Source organism: Morus notabilis, unplaced genomic scaffold (assembly GCF_000414095.1).
Source record: "Morus notabilis unplaced genomic scaffold, ASM41409v2 Scaffold337, whole genome shotgun sequence".
In the NCBI taxonomy this organism is placed as follows: domain Eukaryota; kingdom Viridiplantae; phylum Streptophyta; class Magnoliopsida; order Rosales; family Moraceae; genus Morus; species Morus notabilis.
The window spans coordinates 548,056-572,568 of record NW_010359286.1 but is presented as its reverse complement, the minus strand read 5'-3'; the positions used below and the strand labels follow the sequence as shown (position 1 = coordinate 572,568).

The 24,513-nt window shown below is 33.6% G+C and overlaps 4 protein-coding genes across 8 annotated transcripts; 2 read left to right on the top strand and 2 right to left on the bottom strand.

Moving 5' to 3' along the window:
- Positions 1-393: 393 nt before the first annotated feature.
- Positions 394-1,929, top strand: LOC21406505 (RNA-binding protein pno1). The gene is made up of 2 exons (XM_010094070.2): positions 394-531; positions 1,065-1,929. Exon 2 carries the CDS (start codon positions 1,108-1,110, stop codon positions 1,768-1,770), a length of 663 nt encoding a protein of 220 aa, XP_010092372.1. The 5' UTR covers positions 394-531; positions 1,065-1,107; the 3' UTR covers positions 1,771-1,929.
- A 1,284-nt stretch (positions 1,930-3,213) lies between these two features.
- Positions 3,214-9,454, bottom strand: LOC21406504 (DNA damage-inducible protein 1). 2 transcript variants are annotated; one of them, XM_024162957.1, is made up of 16 exons: positions 9,295-9,454; positions 9,151-9,183; positions 8,556-8,683; positions 7,800-7,908; positions 7,465-7,581; positions 6,984-7,049; positions 6,692-6,754; positions 6,542-6,586; positions 6,088-6,149; positions 5,011-5,104; positions 4,726-4,818; positions 4,558-4,627; positions 4,319-4,389; positions 4,104-4,161; positions 3,863-3,891; positions 3,214-3,531 (listed from the first exon to the last, which is right to left on the bottom strand). In XM_024162957.1, exons 1-16 carry the CDS (start codon positions 9,358-9,360, stop codon positions 3,403-3,405), a joined length of 1,233 nt encoding a protein of 410 aa, XP_024018725.1. In that variant the 5' UTR covers positions 9,361-9,454; the 3' UTR covers positions 3,214-3,402. The 2 variants fall into 2 exon arrangements, with proteins under 2 accessions (XP_024018725.1, XP_024018726.1); XM_024162958.1 differs by having other exon boundaries at positions 3,863-3,888.
- A 4,237-nt stretch (positions 9,455-13,691) lies between these two features.
- LOC21406503 (general transcription and DNA repair factor IIH subunit TFB1-1) lies at positions 13,692-20,069 on the top strand. Of its 4 annotated transcripts, none has more exons than XM_024162955.1 (21): positions 13,692-13,886; positions 14,602-14,713; positions 15,171-15,249; positions 15,352-15,413; positions 15,563-15,626; positions 15,764-15,926; positions 16,278-16,353; positions 16,478-16,573; positions 16,887-16,931; positions 17,079-17,135; positions 17,274-17,429; positions 17,562-17,627; positions 17,852-17,975; positions 18,198-18,254; positions 18,366-18,475; positions 18,547-18,738; positions 18,896-19,009; positions 19,109-19,186; positions 19,273-19,320; positions 19,423-19,491; positions 19,622-20,069. In XM_024162955.1, the coding sequence occupies exons 2-21, from the start codon at positions 14,633-14,635 to the stop codon at positions 19,703-19,705; spliced, it is 1,821 nt and encodes a 606-aa protein (XP_024018723.1). In that variant the 5' UTR covers positions 13,692-13,886; positions 14,602-14,632; the 3' UTR covers positions 19,706-20,069. The 4 variants fall into 4 exon arrangements, with proteins under 4 accessions (XP_024018723.1, XP_024018721.1, XP_024018722.1 ...); XM_024162953.1 differs by having other exon boundaries at positions 14,585-14,713; XM_024162954.1 differs by having other exon boundaries at positions 14,563-14,713.
- Positions 20,070-21,000: 931 nt separating this feature from the next.
- LOC21406502 lies at positions 21,001-21,547 on the bottom strand. The gene has a single exon (XM_010094067.2). It carries the CDS (start codon positions 21,239-21,241, stop codon positions 21,044-21,046), a length of 198 nt encoding a protein of 65 aa, XP_010092369.1. The 5' UTR covers positions 21,242-21,547; the 3' UTR covers positions 21,001-21,043.
- Between the last annotated feature and the right edge of the window lie 2,966 nt (positions 21,548-24,513).

Below are 24,513 nucleotides of genomic sequence, written 5' to 3'. Positions count from 1 at the left end.
CTATTGAATTTTTTTTTTCTTTTCTTTAACTTGAATCCGTTGCTATGAATGGGTTTTTTTTTTTTTTTTTACTTTTTTCCTTTTCTTTTTGTTAAATATGTTGCTCTATTTATTTTTTTTAAAGTGTATGAGTCTGAATTTTTATCTTTACTCTTAGTTAATACATTTTTAACTAATATAGTTATTTAAATATCCTAAAGCGTATATAAGGGTATTTGTGTCTTTTTATTTAAATGTAAAACGGGCCCAAAAACGAATATTTTTTTTTGGGCCTTGATAAGCCCAATTTATTGCTAGACGCACCCCATGTGATGCAAAAAAGGGCACCCAAACTATTTCCCCACCATATAAGAGCTAAACCCTTGGAAGGTTTTTCTTCCTCTTTCAGTTCGGAGCCGTTTGTTTCTCTCTCTCTATCTCTCCCCTCTCTCTCCTCCGGCGAACGCAGACGCAGAGACGACGGTTCTCGGCCTCTATTGCGGCGGATCTCCGCTCTCCATAACTCGCTTGCTTCCTTTGAACCTCCTTCAGGTATTTTCTTTTTTCCTTTTTTTTTTACATTTTTTCTGCAAAAAATGGCCAATACTCTTGCGATGTTTGATATCTTTATTTGTGATATAATAAACAGCTCGGTCTTAGTTTCGATCGTAATTGAGAAATTAAAATTAAGATGAATCTCACTTTTTTATTGAGAAATTTTGTTCTTGAAAGTTTTGATTGCTTTCTCAGCTTAAAAGTTTAATCTTTGAGAAAAAGGTAATTAAATTGATGTTTAATTTCCTCTGTGGATTATGCTTGTTCTTAGCTTTCTCGCTCTTTTATGTTATAATTAGGAAATTAATATTCATTTGAATCTCACTTTTTTTTTCCTTGATAAATTAAAAATTCAGTCTTTAAGGGGTAAAAGTAAATACTTTGAGTTGTAATTTTCAGACTTGGGGAACTTGAGAGCTAAATCATTTTCATTTCATTGGATTAAGATTAGTAATTTTATTTGTGTTAAATTTTTTTATTTTTTATTTTTTTGTTTGATAAGAGTTCATGATTGTATATTTGGTATCTAGGTCTAGGAGAAACTTGTGGTGAACCAAACTCGATTCAAAAAAGATGCAGAATAACGAAGCTTCTGCTGCAATGGAAGTTGAAGCAGTTCCATCTGTGGCCAGAACTTTGCCACCGAAACCGAAGTTCAAGCCTCTAAAGGCTCACGAGATGTCAGACGGCCAAGTTCAGTTCCGGAAGGTCTCAGTCCCGCCGCACCGCTACTCGCCCCTGAAGAAGGCTTGGATGGACATCTACACGCCGGTGTATGAGCAGATGAAGATCGACATCCGCATGAACCTCAAGGCTCGTAAGGTGGAGCTGAAAACAAGACAGGACACACCCGACATCAGTAACTTGCAGAAGTGCGCAGATTTTCTGCACGCCTTCATGCTCGGTTTTGATTTGGTGGATGCTATCGCGCTTTTGCGGTTGGATGAGCTCTACGTTGAGTCTTTCGAGATCAAGGACGTCAAGACGCTTCGAGGAGAGCATTTGTCCCGCGCCATTGGAAGATTGTCGGGTAAAGGGGGTAAAACTAAGTTTGCAATTGAGAATGCTACAAAGACAAGAATAGTGATTGCTGATACAAAGATTCACATATTGGGTTCTTTTGCGAATATTAAGGTTGCAAGGGATTCACTTTGCAACCTAATTCTAGGTTCCCCTGCTGGGAAGGTGTACTCGAAACTAAGAGCAGTTACTGCTAGATTGGCCGAGAGATTTTGATTTGATTCCTCTTTTTTTTTTTTTATATATATGTTGTGGGTTTTATTCCCGAGTGATGGAATTTTGGCATGAAAATTTTGGGTGAAAACTTCATTGTTTGAGAGATTGATGTTGTAGTGATTTTAACTTTTATATTTATATATATGCTTCTTGCTTCCTAAGACTGGTAAAAGAGATGGAAAAAGGGAAGGACAGATGAGTGTTCAAGAAAAAATTGAAATTGCTTTAGTACAATGTTTGGTAAAATGGGATGGGAATGAAATAGAAATACTCCTATTTTTTGTTTTTGTTTTTGTTTTTGTTTTTTTTTTCTTTTGTCTCTCTCGTCCATTGGAAATTTCGTAGTTTATTGATGTAACGTAAATGACATGACTCAAGTCTATTTAAATGAAGGGTTTACGGTTTACTCTTTATTCATACTATTGTACACTTTCACATTGCACAATAAGAGCACGTTTGGTTTATAAATTTAGACTCATAATTCAAAATAATTTTTGTTTTACGTGTGTTTTTTATGAGATAAAAATATTGTAGTGAGTTACGAATCATGATTCGAATCATGGCACGAATTCTCTATCCAAACGTATCATTGACTTACTGCTTTAACAACCGCGGTGAAGGTAAAAGTGAATTCTCGTTTTACGTATGTTTTTTATGAGACAAAATACTGTAGCGGGTCACGAATCATGGCACGAATCCCCCATCTAAACGTCTCTTAAGTATTGAATTCTGGGTGTATTAAAAAGAGAAGAAAGAAATGCATCATTGACTTACTGCTTTAACAACCGCGGTGAAGGTAAAAGTGACCGGAGGGAGAAACTATTCATCCACAGAAAAGTACCTAATTATTATTGGTCTTTTAGCGATTAGAGATGGACATTAAGATTGTTATTGATAAGGGGGGAAAACGAGTAGTGAATGTTGACTAATGGTTATATATAGCATTGACTATTGTTTTTCACAATTACCATTGCTCCTGCAACAACTCCTTTTGAGAGGACAGGGCTTTTATATTTCACAAAAGAATAAAAGAATCGAGTTGAAATTCAAATTTTTGTGAAAAAAAAAAACTAGTAAAAATATTGAATTGTAATCCGAATCGTGGAAAAAAAAAGAAAAAAAAAAAGAAAAAACGGTGTTTAAATTCATTTCCATAACTTAGGTCTCATACTTCCTTCTAAGATCTTACCACTTCTCAACGCCGACAGACTGAAAAGTGTGGATTCACAAAGTTTCACTCTATTTTTCTCTCTTCACCCATGTCCTCCCCATGAAAAACAGCCTCGTGCCTCATTTTCTTAATTCAAAAATCTTTTTCTCTCATTTCTCCCTCTGATATCACCTTTGTTTCAAAAATAAGTGCGTTGATTTATGACGATGGATCGGGGGTGTGTGAGTGTGATGAAAAAGGGAAAAGAAAAGGGAATTACAAATACAAGAGGCTTGCGAAACATAAATCATTTGAATTGCAATGCTCGTTTTTTAGGAGTATGCATGATTAAACAGAATGTTATCCAAGGAATTTAATTTCTTTCAAAATGTAAATTCCTCATTGAATTACTCCAATGAATCCCCAATAAAAAGCATTATTCCGGAAAGAAATAATAAATGCTACAAATTGTGTGCCAACATTCAGCCCCCAAAAAGAAATGAAGCTGCATGTTCTTCATTCCCATTGAATAGCTTGAGAGCTTGTATGACTGCTTCTCTTCCAAAGCCTAGCTCCACAAGCTTCGAAACTTTGGCTTCGAAATCGGATCCCTGCAGTCATGCACGCAGTTAATTAAATAGAATCTTAGGTCAGATGGTTTACCTACTTACTGCGAAACTTGAATCAATCATTGAGTTCTAAAGCAAAAAACAACATTCCCAAATTAATTGGGGTCCGCTATATGGATTTCTCGTTTCCAGTCTGCTCTATTAAACACGAGACCCTCCTGAAGCCCTAGGTCTTGAAAGTCGTGCTTAACTACGTCAACTCAAGTAATTCTTGGTCTACCCCTCGCTCTCTTAGTACTAGATATTTGGATGTTCTCCCAAGCACATTGGTAAACATGAGAATGAAATAAGCACAAACCGAAAAATACTTTACCTGAGTCGAGCCACCATGAGTAGCACCTCCTGTACCAAATGAAGCAAAAGGTGATGTTAAAACTTGAAACAGAATAAACAATAAATAGTAAAGTCATAAACCCAAAAGATACCACATGCCGAGACAACGAAGATTTACGTTTGAGAGAATTGGAAATCATCATTAAATGGAATGTGTATGTTCTGCATACTCAATGCAGGTCAACAATAAGCAATGTTTTAGACACACTTAAAAAACTAACCTGAAGAGTGGCCTCCCAATGATACATTTTTTCTGTCGCCTGCTGTTCCTGATGTCACCTGAACAGTAACAAGAAGGGCTCGGTGATATATAACTAAACTTGAACCGTATTGTTATCACTTAATATAACAAATAAGAAGCAGTGTAATAATGCCATCGGGCAGCAAAACATCGAGAAAATTCAGTAAAAATCATAAAAAGTGATGAAGTACTCACTGGGGCTTCGGAGCTGGATGCTTGCTTGGAGTGCCTTTGTTCATCCAGAAAACGTGAGGGAATGTCTTTTTCTGAAAATAGACCACGTCATATCGTTTAATCTCTTCCGAAAAGCTTGAATACAAAATAATTCTAGAGATTGAGCGGGTTGCCAAAGAAAGAAAAAAAGCAGCTCATGCATAAGAGTATTGGAATACAGTAATTGAGCTACAAGTACACACATTGATAGAAAGACGAACCTTGCAAAAATGGTACAGAAACTTCTCCTCCACCAACTCTCATTACATTGTCCTTCAAATCTATAATGCACTGATCACACAGACATTGTCAGAAACTATAACATTAAAAACTATATAAACCACCAAGATAGATAGGTAGTATTTTTAGTTATGGACCAACAACGCTACCTGGTGCTTACGGAGCATATCCAACCCAAAGAGAAATTCCATATTGGGGGCATCAAGTACCAAGAAAGAGCAAGGGTAAAATATACTCCCTATCTAAAAAACAAAACCCCAGTATTGTAAGATGTTAGACTTTGCATTAAAGATAATGAAATAGTTTACAATGCTAATAAAAAGTCTTTACCAAGTGGAAAAGGTTAAATAAGCTTGCCTCTTCTGGTATGTAAAACCCAAGAAACAAATATCTTATCTTCAGCATGAACTAAATAGAGCTGGTGGATATATTACCTTAATTGGAGCTACGTGTATTCTACCCAATATCTCTGATTGACCAACACCATGAGCAATGCCCTTGTAACGTTGATCCATAAGCCTCAACAACCTGTGGATACCATGCCCCCGATAAAACAATGGGTCTTCCTGATTTTAACTCTTAATAGACAATTTGTTTTCCATTAAAGTAAAAATAGATCAAGAGAGAGGAAGCTGCATATATCTTTAGAAAATTACCTACTTGCTGCGATTATACAAACTTTAAAGTTGATCGGGAAAAAAAAACGAATTGAGCAGATAAACTAGCAGCATTAACAATGTTATCAACCAAAATTGATACGAATCACACCATATTTTTCTCTTAGATCTCACTATCTAGCTGTCTAGTGTATCTGATAGAACCAGAGAAATCAACACAAATCACAGCAGGAACTCAAAGGAAAATGATGGATCAACCGGTATTCTACTGATAAATTGTACTGAAAAATCAGAAGGAATTAAAAGGATATGGGGTTTTTCGAGAGACCCTTGCATTCCCTAGAGCCTAAGCTCATCTAAACTCTAAATACAAGAGAAACGATCAATGCCCTCCCCTAAGGCTCAGCTCACGTTTTATTCCCTGCCTCCTAACTAACTGACCCCAATCCCAATGCCACGTCACTGTCATTCCCTCCCACATCACAGCTACCAATTCCCTTGGTCCCTTCTGCCACCTCAGCTTCCTTGTCATCCTTCAAAGTTACAGAGTTCCCTTCCGCCAACTCAGCAGCTTGGTTCAAATTAGACCTCGCCAAAGTTCCCATCCTAGTCTTCCTCTTACGTGCATAAGTGAATCTCAAAGGAGGCTTATCAGTATCAAAGCACAAAACAAATATAAAAAGCCATTTCTAACTTCTTCTGATTAGAAGTGTAGGATTGACCTCACAATTGCTTATTAACAAAGAATTATTATAAAATCTGAAGTGGAGGATATGCATAACAGAAATTTAAATTGTTTAGTCCACGAAAACCTTTTATAAAAGAGTGAAGAAAAAAAGGAGTTCTATCATGGCAAAGACCGACATAATAATAAAGTCTATCAATCATACATACCCACAACGCTCAGCACAACTTTTCGATATAATTGTTGACTGAGCTCCACTATCAACAAATGCCTGAAACAAAGGCCCAAAAAAAAAAAAAAAAAAAAAAAAAAAATACAAGCCCACCGACTTGTTTACATAATACTTTCGTTTGACAGATTTCAAGCCCCCCAAAAAAAAAAACCCAAAAAAAAAGCCCAAAAAAAAAAAAAAAAAAAAAAAAAAAAGAATCTAAGCTTTAGCAACTATAGTACGGAAACAAACAAGCATAAGATGCCTACAAGAATCTGAACTAAATGTTGTGAGTAAAGGAACCCAAAATATAACGATTTCAGACAACTTAGAAGATAATACAAGCAACAAAATTGACACTACTACTAAAAAAGTGATATCATATCAAATTTGAACTGAAGCAAAAAGAAAAATGGCATCAAAACCCTTAGACATTTTAAACTTCCAGTTACCTTTAAAGGTACTCCATTAACTTCCATGTCAACATACAACATAACCTGAAGATTTCATTAAACATTTCAGTCACTTGAGAGCGGGGGGTTGGGGGGGATGGGAGGGAAATAGGAAGGAAATACTTGGATAGAAGTTGAACATTAACATACCACCCTTGCAAAAGCTTCTGGGTTATGTTCCAGTGCAGCTGCCCAGTTTTCATCAATTCCTTTCTGCAAAAGTCTAGAATATTAAAACCAGTCACATCTGAAAATATATATTTATATGCTCCGGTTATTTGGGGAAAAGATAAAACTAAACCAAGTACTACTTTAAATTATAAGTTGATTAAAGAAAGCATGGAGTTGCATCAATCAAGTACTACTTTAGTTCCTGCCGTGCACAACATTTGAGTGCATGTGTATAGGCACACATGCACGTGCAAAAATAAATAATAATCACCTGACGTATAGCAGCTTCAATCTTCTTTTGAGCTTCAACATCAAAAGGATCTGCATAAAGAAGGGCCTACATGACATAATAATAGAAAATACAGGTAAATTTTCAGTCTCATCATTACAAAGTTAAATCAATTCTAGTACCATCTTATACACTTCACAGAGGAAGTGCTATAGGATTAGAAGGCATAATTATTAATTTAAGCAGCAATATAATTTAAGGTTGAAATTGAATATTTCCAGGAAAAAAAAATAGAAATTTATAGGACAGATTTTTATTTATTTATTTATTTTATTTTATTTTATTTTTGAAGAAACAAGGAAAAAGTATTATTATAGGATGAAAAAAGAATTACGACAGGTAAGGAACAAAAAGGTTCCGATCAAAGTTCAGAGAGAGACACAGAAAAGCATTTAATAAGGAACAAAAATTGAGAAGCTATGGACAAACAACAGGACAGAGAAAGGTCCAGAAGGCCACTTACCATCTCTTCTTCTTGTTGACGCCGATATTCAGACCTTTGCCGATGACGCTCTCGTAAGAGGTCCTGCAATCTATTGAGATTATCCCCGCCAATAGCTTGAGCTAATTCAGGATCATTCTGTGAAACAAGGGGCAAAAAAACACAAACAAATATTTCATAATTTTAAAAGGAAAATAATGGAATTAGAAGGACAAAGGGAGGGCCTACGATGGCAGTGGCGAAACATCATAAATTTGATGCAAGGACTAGAGTCTAGACTAGATGCCACAGAGTTCTTCTTGTTCAAAACACTTTGTTAATGTATATGCTTCACAACCAAGAACACCATCACTTACCTGAAGCAGTTGTGCCAGCAAATTAGAATCGTTTCGAATTTGCCTCTGGAATGCTTCAGGGTTCACAGCAGAGCCATCTGGATTCAACCCCAAATCATTGGTAGAGCCACTGAAGTAATTTGAATATCCAACAGTTAGATGAAAAGGCACAAATACATCCACAGGAAACAAAATTCCAAAGTCAGCAACGAACACTAAGATGCATAGTTTTTACATGAACAGATTATAGACAAAGAAGCTTATATGGTCCACAAATCATCAACTTCGGGAAAGCAAATAGGTTCAAATTTGCCCCTTTTCGTGAGGTTCCATGACAACACTTGATAGAGAAATATGAGAAGCATACTCAGATGAGGGACTGAACCATCATCATCTAATCATCACCTTTAACACCAACACCACTCAGTTTCTCAGACTAACACTAACATGAATAGTTTTAGATCAACAAACTACAGAATGCGAAGTTTATATAGTGCACAAATTATGGATTTTAGGAAATCTCAAGTTCATCCCTTTTCTTGAGGTTCCATTACAATGACATGATATAAAACATACCCAGAAGCGGCATTAAATAACATCATGACGGAATCAACATCTTCTATACCATCAGAATTCAATTCAGTTTCTCAGTCTAATACTAAGGTGCACAGTTTTGGATCAATAAACTACCGAAAAAGAAGCTCATGAAGTGCAAAAATTATAGATTATAGAAAACAAAATAGTTCAAGTTCTCCAATCAAATGACTTAAAGCATACCTGGAAGCGGCATTGGATACCATCATGACCAAATCATCGTCTTTAACACCAACAGCACTCAGTTTCTCAGAATTCCTAATCTCCCTCCCATTGAAGAGCAGCTGCTGCTGCTGAAGTGGCACCCGCGTCTGCATCGAACAATTGTACACAATTAGCATTCAAATCCCAAACTTTCTAAAATCCACACAATTAGCATTCAAGTCCCAAACTTTCTCAAATCCACACAACGATCTTAAGTAACATCATAAATTACATACTAAAAGATGTAGTACTATCAGTCAAATGTCAAAGGGTTATCAACAGTTCACTTTTTAGCAATAAACAAATACATAAGCAATAAGCAAACAAATAAAAAAAGAAAATTTTTGCTTGTCAACCATTTAATATCAAGTTCTCAATCTTTCTCAAAGCCAGATATTGAATTTGGCATTAAAAATAACATAAAAATTCAATCTTTCCCCTTTTTCATCAGATTCCTCATTCAACGAAAAATCCAACCATTTTTCACTACAGAAGAACTACAATAAAAACACATGAATTTAACAGAAAAGAACCCAAAAAAAAAACAAAAAAAAAAAAAAACAAAAAATCTTACCTCCACCTCAAGCAGAGCTTTAACATTTTCAACCTAGAGTAACGGAACAGAAAATCAATGTCAGACCTAAATTTGAAACTTTTAATAATATATAAAAGAAATCGATGAACAGAAACAGATTAAGAGGAAGAAAAACGTAATTACAGTTTCATGAGGATCGACATCCAAGCTAACGATCTGCTCGTCGGCCGTCATTACGGTGATCTTCATCTTTCTCTCTCTAAAAACTCTCTCTCTCTCTTCCTCGGGATTTGTGTCTTTCTCAGTTGGAATTTTTGCGCTCAAATCTTAAATTTAACCTCTGAGTTCATTAGCTTAGCTTTGAGCCTTGAAGTCTTCGTCTATAAGGAATTTAATTTAATGTTTTATTTAATTATAAAAAAATAAAAGGAGATTCTTTTGCGGCTCAAAAATCACAATTACCGATTTTTTGGATTATTTTTTTAGGCAAATTGATTATTGAATTTAAAGGAAACGACAAAGATCTGAAACTAAACGTAGTGAATTGTTGGACACGACACGACAACGCAAAACTAGTCGTATGGGCCTTTTCTAGTATCGAACCCGACTTTTGGGGGACTGCCGTTCCATTCACGGGCTGGGCTGGTACATGTGGACTTTTAGAAAAGGCATGATGTCGTTTTCACTATTTTAACGTCCTATTATTCCTCGTAATCTCTCTCCTTCCTTATTATTATTCCTCGCTCTCCGTACAATTCACAACCAAGCAAAAATTACAGCCTTTCTCTTCTCCAATCTCTCTAAAAAAAAAAAAACCCTACCGTTATCATGAAACCTATAAATACATAAATATACAATTAATTCACTTCTTTTCGCTTCACTTTTAATAAATTATTGACATAAAATAAAAATAATTTTAAATTATAATTTTAAATACATAAATCAAACGTGTTTAGAGAACCGTCTAAAGTTGATTTTTTATTTCTCTCGCACATGAATTCGATAAGATTATTTGATATTTAATATATTATATCAGCATTAACTCCCGTTTGGCGTTTTCCTGTGGGACTAGGATTCCCATACGGGTTCTTTGCAAATTTAGGATTACAATGACCATTATGTTAATCATTAACCTCCAATATGATAACGTTGCAATGATGACCTCCTTTATTAATGAATTTTTTGTTTTTTTCCAAAATGCCCTTTAGAAATAAAAAATAAAATAAAATATTAAAATTAAAAGAAAAAGAAAATAAAAGTACCATCTTCTTCCTACAAAAAAAAAAATATATATATATATATGTCCTTTTCTTCTTGAAAAAAGCATCAAAGAAACGTAATCCTCCCTCCACTAGAATTGCCCACCACCACCAAAACCATCATCCCTATACTCCGGTGAACGTCCTCCACCGCGTACACACTTCAGGTGTTGATTTCTGCAAATAAAGAAATAGAGGAATCCACAGGTTGTGAAATCTCTAGCATTTTGGAAAATTAATCTCAAACCCTCCTATTTTTGCTTTAAATTATTGTTCAAAAGATTGGGAATTCATACATAGGAGTTTAATTTGGAAAAACAATAATGATTCATCCTACTTTGCACAATATTTCAACCTATAAAATCCACAAATTCAAAGGAGATCGTTGTAAGGCCAAGTAAGATCAGTAAGACTGATAGGACTATGCAGACCGGTCTTATTGATCTTACTAGCCTTCTTTTATTATTATTTATTTTAATATTCTTTAATAACAAAATTTATTTTTCTAAATTTATTTTATAATTCATCAGTTATTAACATGATACATAAAGTTTAGTTAAGAAGACAAATGCTAAAAAAAATTATTTATATTTATTTAAAAAAAATATACCGCCCCAATCTTATTTAATGAGAAAACAAATGTGTCATGATTGTTTCACTAGATATTACAATTGATAAGATCTGACGGACAACAATCGGTCTTGCCAAACTTACCAGGCTTAAAAGGTACCAATCTTACCGGTTCTCTCTCAAAAACTACACTTATTAATTACAATTTGATATACAAAGTTTATTCAATATTGTCACACTAAGATAATTATAACTTTATTTAAGAAAAAAACGAGAAGATATCCAATTTAGCTTAATTATGAGGCGAGTAGGGTTTACAGTCACTTTAGAAGACTTATATTAGTTAATGAGATTCCACTAAGTTAGGCATATAATGATCATAACGTGACATATAACTCACCAACTAATACTATAAAGATATTTTAAAGTGTTGTTCTATTATTATAGTTAACCATTCAACATTATTATAATTAGAACTCACCAACTCACATTTTGTACAAATACAAGCTCTCAAAGCCTCAAAGAATATATATAGGCCAAGAATCATAAAGTAAGAGAGGCCGAAAGCCTCAAGTACTTACAACAATAAAGTACTTCTAATGGAGTGTTAACAGTTGGAACTTGAGAGGTTATGAAGGTTATGAAATACCAAATATTAATGATAATAAGAATGGGGATCATGCATGCAATTCATGAAGGTGTTAGGAATGTAAACATTCGCAATTAATAAATCAATTTATTCGTAACATTTATATATAAAATTTCAAAAAGTAATCAGGTATATAATAAATGTTATATAAATATACTTAGAAGCCCAAAAATTATATTTAATGTAAACATATCAATATCACATTTAATGTAATACAGCAAAATAAAAAAAGTTACCAAACAAGGAAAGTAAACCACATAATAATATATATTGGATCATAAAATCAAAATGTTATTATGGGTGGGAAAGTCAAACCCATAATATATCAGAAAAAAAAAAGCATATTACTATTATGAAAAATAAAATCCAAAAAAAAAAGTCCATATAAAGATTGCAAAAAAAAAGTCCATATAAAGATCATGCCTAGAATAGACCATAAGATCAGTAAATCAGGAATAAAAAATACATTAATAAGTACAAATAGATATTTTTATAGTATTGTATAATAGTAGACATTCTTAGATCACCCCTTCGATAGTAGACATTTTATATAATTACTTCAAACATTTGATCCTATTACTATCTATGAACTAATTTTCTATATAAAAAAAACTTAAAAAGGGAATGTTGAAATAATCGCTTAGAAATTCTTTTTCGAGATACTATTTTGAGGCTCAATTTTGTGTAGGACCTACTTCGTGTTAGTGAGGTTCAATTTAGATTTGTATTCTCTGTTATAAGGAGATCAAAATCATATATTCATATGCTTAATATGGTGAACGAGGAATGAGAAATTGACTCTCAAAATACTCCTATGAAATTGAAAAAACTTTCAAGATGTTAGGAAGTCTTTTCTCTGACATTAGAAAGAAATAAAGTCATTATCTCCGCTAAGCCTTATAAAAAGTATCTCACTCCTCAACTGATACACAGCAAAATTTATAAATCCTCTTAGCCTCTTAGAAAATTTTCTTCTCCCATATGTATAATAACTGATTTTTGTTTGTTTTGTTTGTTTTTTGATCCAATAAAAAAGAAGATTTGAAATTCGATTTAACAGGCTTTTTTCTTCTTTTTTTTTTTAGTGAAATACAAATAGACCCATGTGAAGGAAATACAAATAGACCCATGTGAAGGAAATACAAATAGACCCATGTGAAGAGTTTGCGACAGTTTTTGAAGAAATAGCAGTCATAAATACATACATAGACACAATGAATTCTATATGTTTTTTATTATTATATTTGTATTTGATTAATAATTAATTCACATTTTTATTGGACCCTAAAGGAATTCAAAAATATTTATTATTTTATGCATTTTGTGAAATTATTAATTTAGTACATTGGTCTAAATCCAGACCATAAAATTTTATTATTTAATTGAGATTATTTATTTATCCAATATTAATTTATTGAAATTTTACTACAGTCATATTCAAATAGGAAATAAAGGTGTTCATATCTTTTAACGTCAAATAAAGAAAAATCATATATAATTAAATTATTTTTTGGATTAATTACAAATATTCTCTTTGAATTATGTCACTTATAACATTTTATTTCCTAATCTTTAAAACGTAACATTCATTCTCTCTAAACAATGAAATGATAAAAAAAATACCCCCTCTCTTAAGAAACTTAACATTTTTTAACATGTGTCAAATGAATAACAGTTGTTGTTAAATAATTTAAAGCACAAGTACTATTTTAACCACACACCCTAATTTTTTCAGTCTAATTTACATACAATATAACTAAAAAAATAAATCTTCTTCACTAACACAATTAATGATGGAGGTTTAATAATTAAAAGTTCGAATTAAAATTAGTTTTGAATTCATATTAAATTCAAATCATAGAGTTATCGAAATATCCTTAAAATAATTAATTAAATGTCAATTTTCATAAAAATTTATCTGAGAGGTTTTTTTGTTAATATTTTATTGTTTAAGAAGAACGAATATTATGTTTTAAAAATTGATGAATAAAGTGTTATAAGGGTTATAATTTGGTGGGAATTTTGTAATTAGTCCTTTTTTATTTTTTATAAGGGATTTGAATGTGCAATGGGTGTTCAGTACGGGTCTATATGTGCAAAAAGGGGTTCCCGTTACATATTCAGCAGCAGTAAATCTTCTTCATCTATTTCGCTGCTCTGGTAAAGTTGTCGTCTTTGATCTCGAAATAATACTTTCCGTTCACGCCCAAATCGGAAGAATTGTATGTAGAATTCTGCTGAGTAACCCCACCTTCGAATGCTCTCATTCTGGTCCCTGCGTTCCTGAGTTTTAGAAGGTCTCTCATCCTCTCTCTCTCTCTGACTTTATTGAAACTTTTCGATATGTTTGGTTGGGAATTCTAACAAATTCTCTCTGTTTAAGTGTATTATGTAACCTTAATTCTTTCATATTTGAATCATTTGTAACCGTTTTCTTATACCCTTTGGGGTGGTTTTTCTGTCTGTCGAATCAATTTTGTCAACCTCCCCATCTTGAAAGTTGTGTTCAACTCTTGTTTCATATCTCCGATCTCCCTGGATTGGAAGTTGATTTTGTATGGTTCTAACGCAGCATTTGCCTTTAATCATTAATTGGATCCTCTCGGTTTGAGTCTCATCTCATCGATTCACAAGTGTGTGTGTGTGTGTGCGCGCGTGTATTATTATTATTTTTTATCGTCGCTTTTTTCATATTTTTCTCTATTTTAAGACTATGTTTTGACATTCAGAATTAAATTTGTTTTTTCTTTGGGTAATTCAATTAGAGTATGGTACTACTTTGCATAATTTGATTGTGGTTGTATGATGTATTGATTATCATGTGAAGTAGTATCTTCCCGTTTCTTTTATGTTTTCCTGACTAATTTATGTCTATACCATAATAGTATAGTAGTATCGACATTGACCTGAATATGTTATAGATCAAGTGTTTGTATTAAGCACTGTGTGAATGGTTTTTGATGATTTGTATAGTCTTTCTTTGTTTGGTAACTAGATTTGGTTGGAGCTCAGAAAGCATTGGATTGGATTGAGGATCTTGGAGATGTCGAGTGGAGAAGTGATTAAGCGAGCCAAATACAAGACTTCTGTCAAGGATCCTGGAACTCCCGGTGTTCTCAAAATGGTAATTCTCTTTCTTTGTTTGGTTATTTTTTTTTTAAATTTTGTTAAATGGTGCTTTTATAGGTTAATTAGTGCTTATTTTAGTGGTAATTACTTGCTAATCAATGATGCTTATGTTTTTATATGCCTTTTGCCGTTTAAGTTGTGCAATTTGATTTACTTCACTAAATGAATTATTGGGGTTTTTTTTTTATTTTTTTTATTATTTTTTTATTTTTTTCCTTTTCATTTTATTGATTATGAGGAATTTGGTACTGAGAAACTCTAATGGTTGGAAATTATTTGTTTTCATTGATTAGATGATGATACATTATCATCTATTTCTTTGACTATTATGTTAAAAATGAAAGAAATTGTGGGTCATTGAAGCTATGAGTATTTTGGTTTTTGTATTTGTTTTGCCATAAAAGAAAGTGTTTTATTAACGACTTTTGAAAACATTTGTTGCTTTGGTGCAGACTGAACAAAAGTTCCTATTCAATCCCAATGATCCCAGTTCTGTCACAAAGCTGGATGTGGAATTTGCACACATCAAAGGTACTGCTTGTTTCTTAAAACGTGTTTAAATTAACCATCTAAAGTTCCGTAGGTTTCGGTTCTATAGCTTCACTTTCCTCTTCTCGCCTTGTTAATGTTCAGGTCATAAACATACTAAGGAGGGATCAAATAAGCCACCTTGGCTTAATCTCACCCATGATCAGGTTTCTTTAGTTTTGGATTCTTAACCACATATTTTATTCTTAACCACATGTTTCTTAAAACTGTTGCTTATTCATTTGAGAATATAGCTAATGTTCTTTCCCTTACTCATGGACTTCAATGTGGAAATTCCAATACTGTGTTGTGCCAGGGTGGAAGTTACATATTCGAGTTTCAAAGCTTTGCTGATCTTCATGTATACCGAGAATTTGTGGGTAAATCTCATTAAAAAACCATTAAATGGTATCTTATATGTAGCTATTTCAAATAGTGATACTCACCAGCCCAATTCTCTTAATCATCGTGCTCATTTTGCATTTTTTTATTATGTGATTGCTCTATCATTGTATAGGAAATGCCCTTGCGAAGTCTGGAGAAGCTGCAAAAGCTGCTTCTACTGCGAAAGTCACCTCCTCTACGAAAGTTGCTTCTGAGAAATCTGCAGTTTCATTTCCTGATGAACAACTCAGCACGGCAGAAATGGAGCTTCGGATGAATCTATTGCGAGAAGATAGGTAATATAGCTTTCTGTACCTAGGCGATAAAACGGCATAGACTAAATGGCCTTCATGAAAAATTGAGGTCTTTTATCATAATTATATATTTTATATTACCCTGTACAAATATATATATATATATATATATATATATATGTATCCAGTTTGTATTAGGGGCTTGGCAGGGATAAAATTGAGGTCTTTTATCATAATTATATATTTTATATTACCCTGTACAAATATATATATATATATATATATATGTATCCAGTTTGGATTAGGGGCTTGGCAGGACTAGAAGCTATGATTTGGCTAATAGTTTATTTTTTTGAACTTTCTGTGTGGAGTACTAATATTATACATCCACAGCGAGTTGCAGAAACTTCATAAACAATTTGTGATTGGTGGTGTGTTGACAGAATCTGAGTTCTGGGCAACGAGGAAGGTAAGTTATTTTTACTGAAATTAAGTGTCTTAATCTGATGTTGTTTTTCCCATTGCTTTTGAAATTGAGTTTCCTTTAAAGGTTGTGATGTAGTGATATCTATTCCCCCTATATATAATTACAGAAACTGCTTGATGTGGATAACCGCGGAAAGTTAAAACAAAGGGTTGGTTTCAAAAGTACAATGATATTAGATACCAAGCCTATGGCTGATGGTCGGGTAGAATCTCTCTCTCTCTCTCTCTCTCTCTCTCTAAAGTGAATTTACTGCATTCTGTTAAGGTTTTAATTCTGCCAGTTTGGTGCCTTAGTGATGAAATTATTCTAACACGTTTTTTAAGGGGAAAAATGTTCCTTAGTTCTTAATGTTATTACTATTATTTTATTATCTTATACTTGCTGATTCTTCCTCTCTCTTTTTTTTTTTTTTTTTTTTTTTTTTTGGGTGTACGAAGACAAACAAGGTTACATTTAATTTGACACCAGACCCTTTTTTTTTTTTTTTTTTTTTTTTTTTTTTTGGGTGTACGAAGACAAACAAGGTTACATTTAATTTGACACCAGAGATCAAATACCAGGTACGGTTCTATGTATGCCCCTTTAGTCCTTTCCTTGGTTTTCTAATCTTGGAAATAATATAGGTATTCAAGTAGCTGGTAATGGTACAAAACTTTTATGTGTTGCTTGTATTGTTGCTGAATTATATGGTTGTTTTCATCTTTCAGATTTTTGTTCTAAAACCAGCTGTTCACCAGGCATTCCTTAATCTTGTTCCCAGTAAGGTATTGCAGATGCTTAAGAAATTATTCCTCTAATGTTTATCCTTGTCCTCGACTTTATTTGTTTCTTATTAGGCCTAGGTACTAGATGTGATTATTCTAAAAGCATGCTTTGATATTTTCTGTGTCTGTGAGTATCAGATGACTGAAAAGGACTTTTGGACAAAATATTTTAGAGCTGAATACCTCCATAGTACAAAGAATGCTATTACAGTCGCTGCAGAGGCTGCTGAAGATGAGGAACTGGCCATTTTCTTGAAGGAAGACAATATTTTGGCAAGAGAAGCTCGTAGGAAGGTGATCCTTTAAAGTGATTTTCCATCCCTTTCATTTTATCCTTTTTGACATTTTTGCTGCATTTGTTTTTTGTGATTATAATACACAAAGTCTTGTAGCTTCTTTGTCCTCATGGTTATTTCTTGATTGCAGATCAGACGGGTTGATCCTACTTTAGACATGGAAGCGGATCTAGGGGACGATTACACTCATCTTCCCGTAAGTAGGATAAGATCATCTTTCAATACACCTTATTTAGAAGTTTCTTTTACCTGTTATTTTCTATGGAATTTCTTGTACTTGCCTTTGGTTGAGATTGACCTACTTATAAAGCTTAGTTAATAGACTCAACACGTGATAAAACTATGGTAATTAAGGGACTTATAAATAATAAAATAATTTGAGTTTGGAGTTACTTATTTTAACCCTCTTTTGATATTCAGGACCATGGAATTTTCCGTGACGGTACCAAGGAAATAAGTGAAACGCAGCATGAGCAATACATGAGAACTTTGTCACAAGATCTTAACCGACAAGGTGCTGTTGTTCTTGAAGGGAGAACTGTAGGTAAGACTTTCTAATCCACCAATTTTTTACCAATATTTTTTATTTTTTTTATTTTTTATTTTTTTAAGCTGTAGATGCAATATCTTGCCTATTTCTGTTACATTCCTTCTTTTAAGTGGATGATAATATAGAAGATAACCAATGCCAATTGTTTGACCTGCCGAGACTCATTAGTCGTTAGGTTTCGCTAGATAACATTGCCTTGTATAAACTTGACTGCAGATGTGGACTTGGAAGATCCACGAACTGTAGCTGAAGCACTTGTGAGATCAAGGCAAGGTTAGAATGGTTTATTCATTATTTCAGATGGAAAGCCGCTTCTCAAGTTTTTTCCTCAAAGACCTCATTTTTTCTCCTTGTTCTTGTATACTTTTCCTGATGGTTTTGCAGAACTTGATGGGGATAAGACACAGGAGAGACTTGATAGGCTTTCTCGGATGACTGATATAGAGGATCTTCGAGAACCTCTGGATCATCCTTTCGCCCCACTCTGTATCAAGGTTTGCACTATCATTATTATAATCACGTCTTTCATTTGTGCATGTAACTCATGTAATTCATTTCAAACCAGGATCCTCGCGACTACTTTGATGCACAACAAGCTAATGCGCTTAAAACTTTGGATGATGCACGGAATAAGATGGAACAAACAAAGCGCAACCTCAGCATTGATGAAGCATATGGCTCTTTGAGGGATTCGATATCTAAAATAAAGACGATGGGATTGAGTGACCCCATAGTCAAACCCGAAGTTGCTCTTTCGGTAAAAAATCTTTCTTCATGATCATTCAAGCTAGGATATGCGTATGAACCAACCATATGTATAAACCAACCATACGTATTTCTACAGCTATGTGTATAAACCATCCATATGTATTTCTACAGCTAGAGAGTTACAGCTCCTCATCTCTATGGTGCAGGTTCTAAATGGATTGACCCAGAATATATCCAGCTCCAAGTTCCAACTAGGGAAGAATTCTCGGGAGAGTATTCTGGACGGTTTGCCTAACACAACAAAACATGAGCTTATGCACGTGAGTTGAGATTAGTTTTCCTTTTCCTTTTCTTTGTGCATGCTTTGGTTACTTTTCCTAGTTGTCATGTTGATGAGAACCTTTTTTATTTCTTGCCAGCATTGGATGTCCATACAGGAATTACTGAGACATTTCTGGTCTTCATATCCTATTACTACAACATCTCTTCACACAAAGGTGAGTTCTTAATTTTGTTTAACCATCTGTTTTCATTTTGTTTCGTTTTAATACTTTTTGGAAGTCATTCAGTCGATGACGTGCAGGTGAGCAGATTAAAGGATGCCATGTCACAAACTTACCGGCAGCTTGAGGTATCTCTTTAGCCGCCCTCAAAAACAGTTTGTTGTTCCGTTATTTTCTCGGTTGAAAAACATTGAAAGGAGTTTGGTGAAATCTCATGCTTGTTAATACAGGAAATAAAGGAATCCGTGCAATCCGACTTTCGGCATAAGGTTTCCCTTCTAGTTCGGCCAATGCATCAGGTGAATCAACGCCTCTACAATTTTCAGCTTAACTACATAATCAAATTATACCGGAACTGAAGGATGAATTTTGTGATTTTCTCAATAGTTTTCGGTCAAAGAAATAATTAAACAGATCATTTCGGTGCAGGCCCTGGATGCTGCTTTTCAACATTACGATGCAGACCAACAGAAGAGATCGTCAAAAGGAGAGCCGCTGAATGGATTTGTGTAGGATTCTTAGGTTATTAAGTTGGATTGCCAATGTCAAAACCAATTTTGATGTGAGCTCCTAATGCTATTATATGTAGATGGGTTTTCCATTTTTGCCCCATCAGCGGAAGGAATGAGACAGTCATACGCGCATGCCTGCTTTCTCTCACAGGCAGGCGCGCCCGTGGTGCGCGACCCCTTGTTGTAAAACTGTGCTTTCTGGTATTAAAGAGTGAAAAAAGTGAGAAGCCATTATTGGTTAAAGAGTACTACTACACATCTTGATTTGGTGTACTTTCTGCCCCTTTTTTTGTTCTCATAGAATCATTTTGGAGTAACGGAGACAATTGTACTTTCGTCATTACATATTGCATAGTTTCGAACTATTAGATCACGTTAAAATCATATTGAATCTCAATTAGATTTGACTGTTCAAAATTACGCCGTATGAATTATAAGTAGTTAAGGTCCCGTTCATTTCATCGATTCAAGTTTAGAATTCGAGTTTTGATACAGTAAAAAACTTTAAAAAATAATCATATTTAACTTTTTTACTATAATAAAAAGTTTTCACATAAAGTCACATTTTAATTCGAATTAAAAACTTAAATAAGTGAATTAAATGAGTCTTAAAATGGTCTCAATAATTATGCTAGCTTTTGAAAGGACAGGATATCCTTATGTTGGTACAACTTGAAAAGAACAAGGAAATTGTGAGAATAACATAACAAAAAAGAAACACAAAAGTTGGCAAAACTTATTGAGCAAAGTATTTACTGCGGAAATGGTAGGACTTGGTTGATGAAAATTCAAATACTGAAGCAAATATTGGGATCAATATCTAAATTTTTAGATTAGATTAATCGTAAAACAAAATTATTATAATAGTCGCATTGGAATTGTAACCTTTTTAGTAGCATACAAAACCAACGGTCTTATAATTTTGAACGCTGCAATTAATAGTGATGAATTACGTTTTTGTCCCTAAATTGATAATTACCATTTTCCCTTATGAATTATGATTATTATTTGTTCGAAAGAACCATGATCAATGAATTGAACATATAGTTCAAGAATTCATTAAAACAAATGGAATATAAAATAATCCAAGAAAATTATCAATCATAATAGATCTAAAATCAATAATCTAATATACACAAAAAATTATCCAAAATAAGCCACCAAAATTCATATAAAATCAGTGACTATACACAAACGAATTGGCCATAATGAAGGACCAAGAATGAAGCATATAATTATTGCAATAGGATCAACATATAATTATCCCAAAAGAATTAAGAAAAGAAAAAGATGACATAGAAAACAATTATATATTCAAAAAAAAAAAAGCTAATAAAAACTAGAAAGGTGGAGGAGCAAAGAAGGGCCTCCCCGTACCACAAAAAGAGCCATGGACCGTTGGATCACAGAAATCAACGGTGTCCTTGAGCTTGTGGAATCCATTCTTGAACACTCCGAACCCAAACAGCAAACCGATGAGGATCACCAACAGTATCAAGCACGTGCACAGCATGCACATCCTCCCTCCACAACACATCTTCTCTCTCTAGAAAAAACAACACTCAAAGTTAGAGAGAGAGAGAGAGAGAGAGAGAGAGAAACCCAAGATTGGATTATTTATTTTGGTTTTCTGGGTATTTGGGATCTGGGATTCTGAGAGGTGAATTTGTATGGGATTTGTGGAGAATGTGGAGAGAAACGTGTTGGGTCTCTTTCTCTTTCAAGAATTGGAATTTAGAGAGAGAAAGAGCGAGTGAAAGTGAAAGAAACGGAATTGCTTTGATGCTATGGCCAATAGGTAATGGCATGCTTTAAAGGAAAGCAACCCAAAAAACTTTTAATCCGTTTCTTAAACTTTCCAAAATGATTCTTCTCAATTTATTTATTTATTTTTTTTAATTTAACCGTGTGAGATAACGTATTTTTATTAATATTGTGGGTCTTTAATAGCATTAAAATGAAAATTTATATGTGTATATATATGTTAAGGATGTGGGAAATTAAAGGCAATAAAAAGATAAAAATTGGTTGAAGTATAATATCAAGATATTTTTAAATTAAGAAAAAATATATTTTTTAGACTATAAAAAAATTTCATTTTTCTTTCAAAAAACTGGTTTTGTTTTCCCTACAAAAATTTAATTTTTTCCTTATATATATATATTCTTTTGTTTTTGTTTTTGTGGGTTAGATTGGTATTCGTAAAATGCTAACGTTTAAAGGGTGATCTAAAAAAAAAAAAAAAAAAGGAAATTATTAAAAAGGAGGAGAGTTTGTTGTGTTCTAAACGGAAAAGGAGGCTTGCTTTTTATGAGGGTTGATTATGACGTGGTAGCAATCGATTAGTGGAGTGGTTAACACTTTAATCAGAATTAAGTTTTACTACGGTTTTGTTTGTTCATCAGCTTAAAATATACTGAAGCTAAATAAATACTTGATATTGATTTTAAACCTCTATTAAATTATATATCTAAATTAGTAAATTATTATCGGGCCGTTTTTCCATCATGCCATGCAAAAAAGTCGAGAGAACGTGGGAAATATCATATTTTATAGTGATAATAATAATTTGTTATTTATTAACTAACTAAAATAATTATTTTAAAAACAATTTCTCTTAGTCGATGACTACACGTCCACTTTTTGCGGACCACTATGATGTTTAACATGTCAACTGCTTCAAATTCTGAAAGCCCATTCACACAATTCACATTTGTCGTCAGCTTCACTTTCTGTCGCTCAAATAGTCAAATTCAAGCATCAAGCCTTGAAAGAAGAACCATTGCAACACCAAGCTCAAGAAGAAGCTTTCTAACATGGGGATTGACCCGGTCACTCACAAGCCATTTTCCCACCGTAAATTTAGTAAGTATACATTAAAGTCAGTTTCGTCGTATTATAAGTTGCTTTGGTTATGATTATTTTGAAATTCTTTCGGTATTAAAGTGTTACTTTTTCGTTATTTACGCAACTTCATTTTATACTTTTCTCCTTTTAAAATAAGATTATGAATGTTAAGTTACGATTAGGGGTGACAATTTTTGTTGACAGGTCGTGTTCGTATCGTGTTGAGCTCTTCAGTTGATACGAATAGGTCTGACACGAACACAACCTGTTTATTAATCGTGTCGAAATACAAAACTCAAACACGACCTGTATATTGGCGGGTTGACACGACACGACACGAATAACCCGTTTATTAAACAGGTCATAAACGTGTCGTGTCAACTCGTTGATTACATGTCAACCCGTTTATAAAATGAGTGATAAATGGGCTGTATTAACTTATTTCTAAACTTGTTTATAAAATAGGTGATAAATGGATCGTGTTAACCTAATTCTAAACCTATTTTTGAACCTGTTTATAAAATGGGTAATAAACGGGTAATAAACAGGTTGTATATTCGTGTTACCCAAATATGACACGCTTAATAATGTAACACCCCGAAGAATTAAACGAGATTAATTAACGTAATTAAGATTTATTAGTGTGCATAATCTGGTTTAATTAATTAATTATTGGTTATTAAATGTTTCTGACGTGTAAATTTAAATAATTCTAAGGTATTTAAATATTCTCAGTAATTATATTTTATCCCAGAAGTGTGTGTGGGCACATTTCTAAACTGTCATTTTAAATATTTTGACACCTGTTTTTCTTTTTATTTTCTTTTCCTTTTCTTTTTCTTCTTTCCCTTTTTCCTTCCCGTGCACTCTCTCTTTCATGTCGTTTCCACTCTCTCTCTCTCTCTCTCGTTTGTTCCTCTCTCTCTCCCGTTTGTTTCTGTCTCTCTCCCGTTCAAATCTTTACCAAATCAACTGGATTTCGAACCAAAGGAAAATTTTAAGAAGTTTTCAACGTCAAGAGACAGATTTGAGGTAAGATTTCTGAAAAACTTCTCTTGAATCTCTGATTTTTCAGATTTAAAAACTTATTTTGGTTCGAAATGGATTTTGAGTAAAATCATGGTAGAAATTTAAGATCTTTGGTTCTTTGGACTGTATTTATCATTTGGAACCTGGATTGGGTGATTTCCCTTTAAAATATCTCAGATTAGACTCAGATTTGCAGGTTTTCAGACTGATTTGGTGAGTTTCCTCGCCCTGCTGTCCTCCACCGGCCGACTTGTGCGGTCGACCGGACTGCACTGATTCCACTGGTCGACCTATGCGGTCGACCGAATTGCACACCACCGGTCAACCGGTGGTGTTGCACTGCTTTGTCACCGGTCGACCGGTGTACACGGGGTTTGACCTTGTTTTGCTTGAAAAACCCTGTTTTGACCCCAATTTTTTAAGAGAACCCAAATTAGCTTCATTTGGGGATCTAGAGTAAATGAATTAGCATCTTTAATCCATATTTTGATATTAAAACTCTTGGAATGATGATTTGAAGCATGAAATGGTTTATGAAACCGGTAATTGAATTATGGCACACTAATAGAAAATCAAAGGATATAATTGAGATTGAATTGCTTTAAGAATGAGAATTGGATCCTAAAGTGTTATCTTGTACCAGTGCTAGCTGAGGACTCAGATTAAGGGGATTTGAGGAAGCAAAAGTCAGAATAGTGCATCGCTAGTAACAGGTTTGGTACTTGAGAGGTAAGATTCCTTATCCCTTTCTTTGATAGCTTGTTTTCAAAAGAGTTTTGGCCTAGTAAATGTTTTAAAGAAAGGGCATGTTTGCGAAAGAAAAGCATGTTTTAAAAACAATAACTTGATTTTAGCTATTGGAATTATAATGAACTATTTCATAAAGCTTAATGAATGATTTCTTAAGACAAGAGATCTTGCGAATCGGTAAAT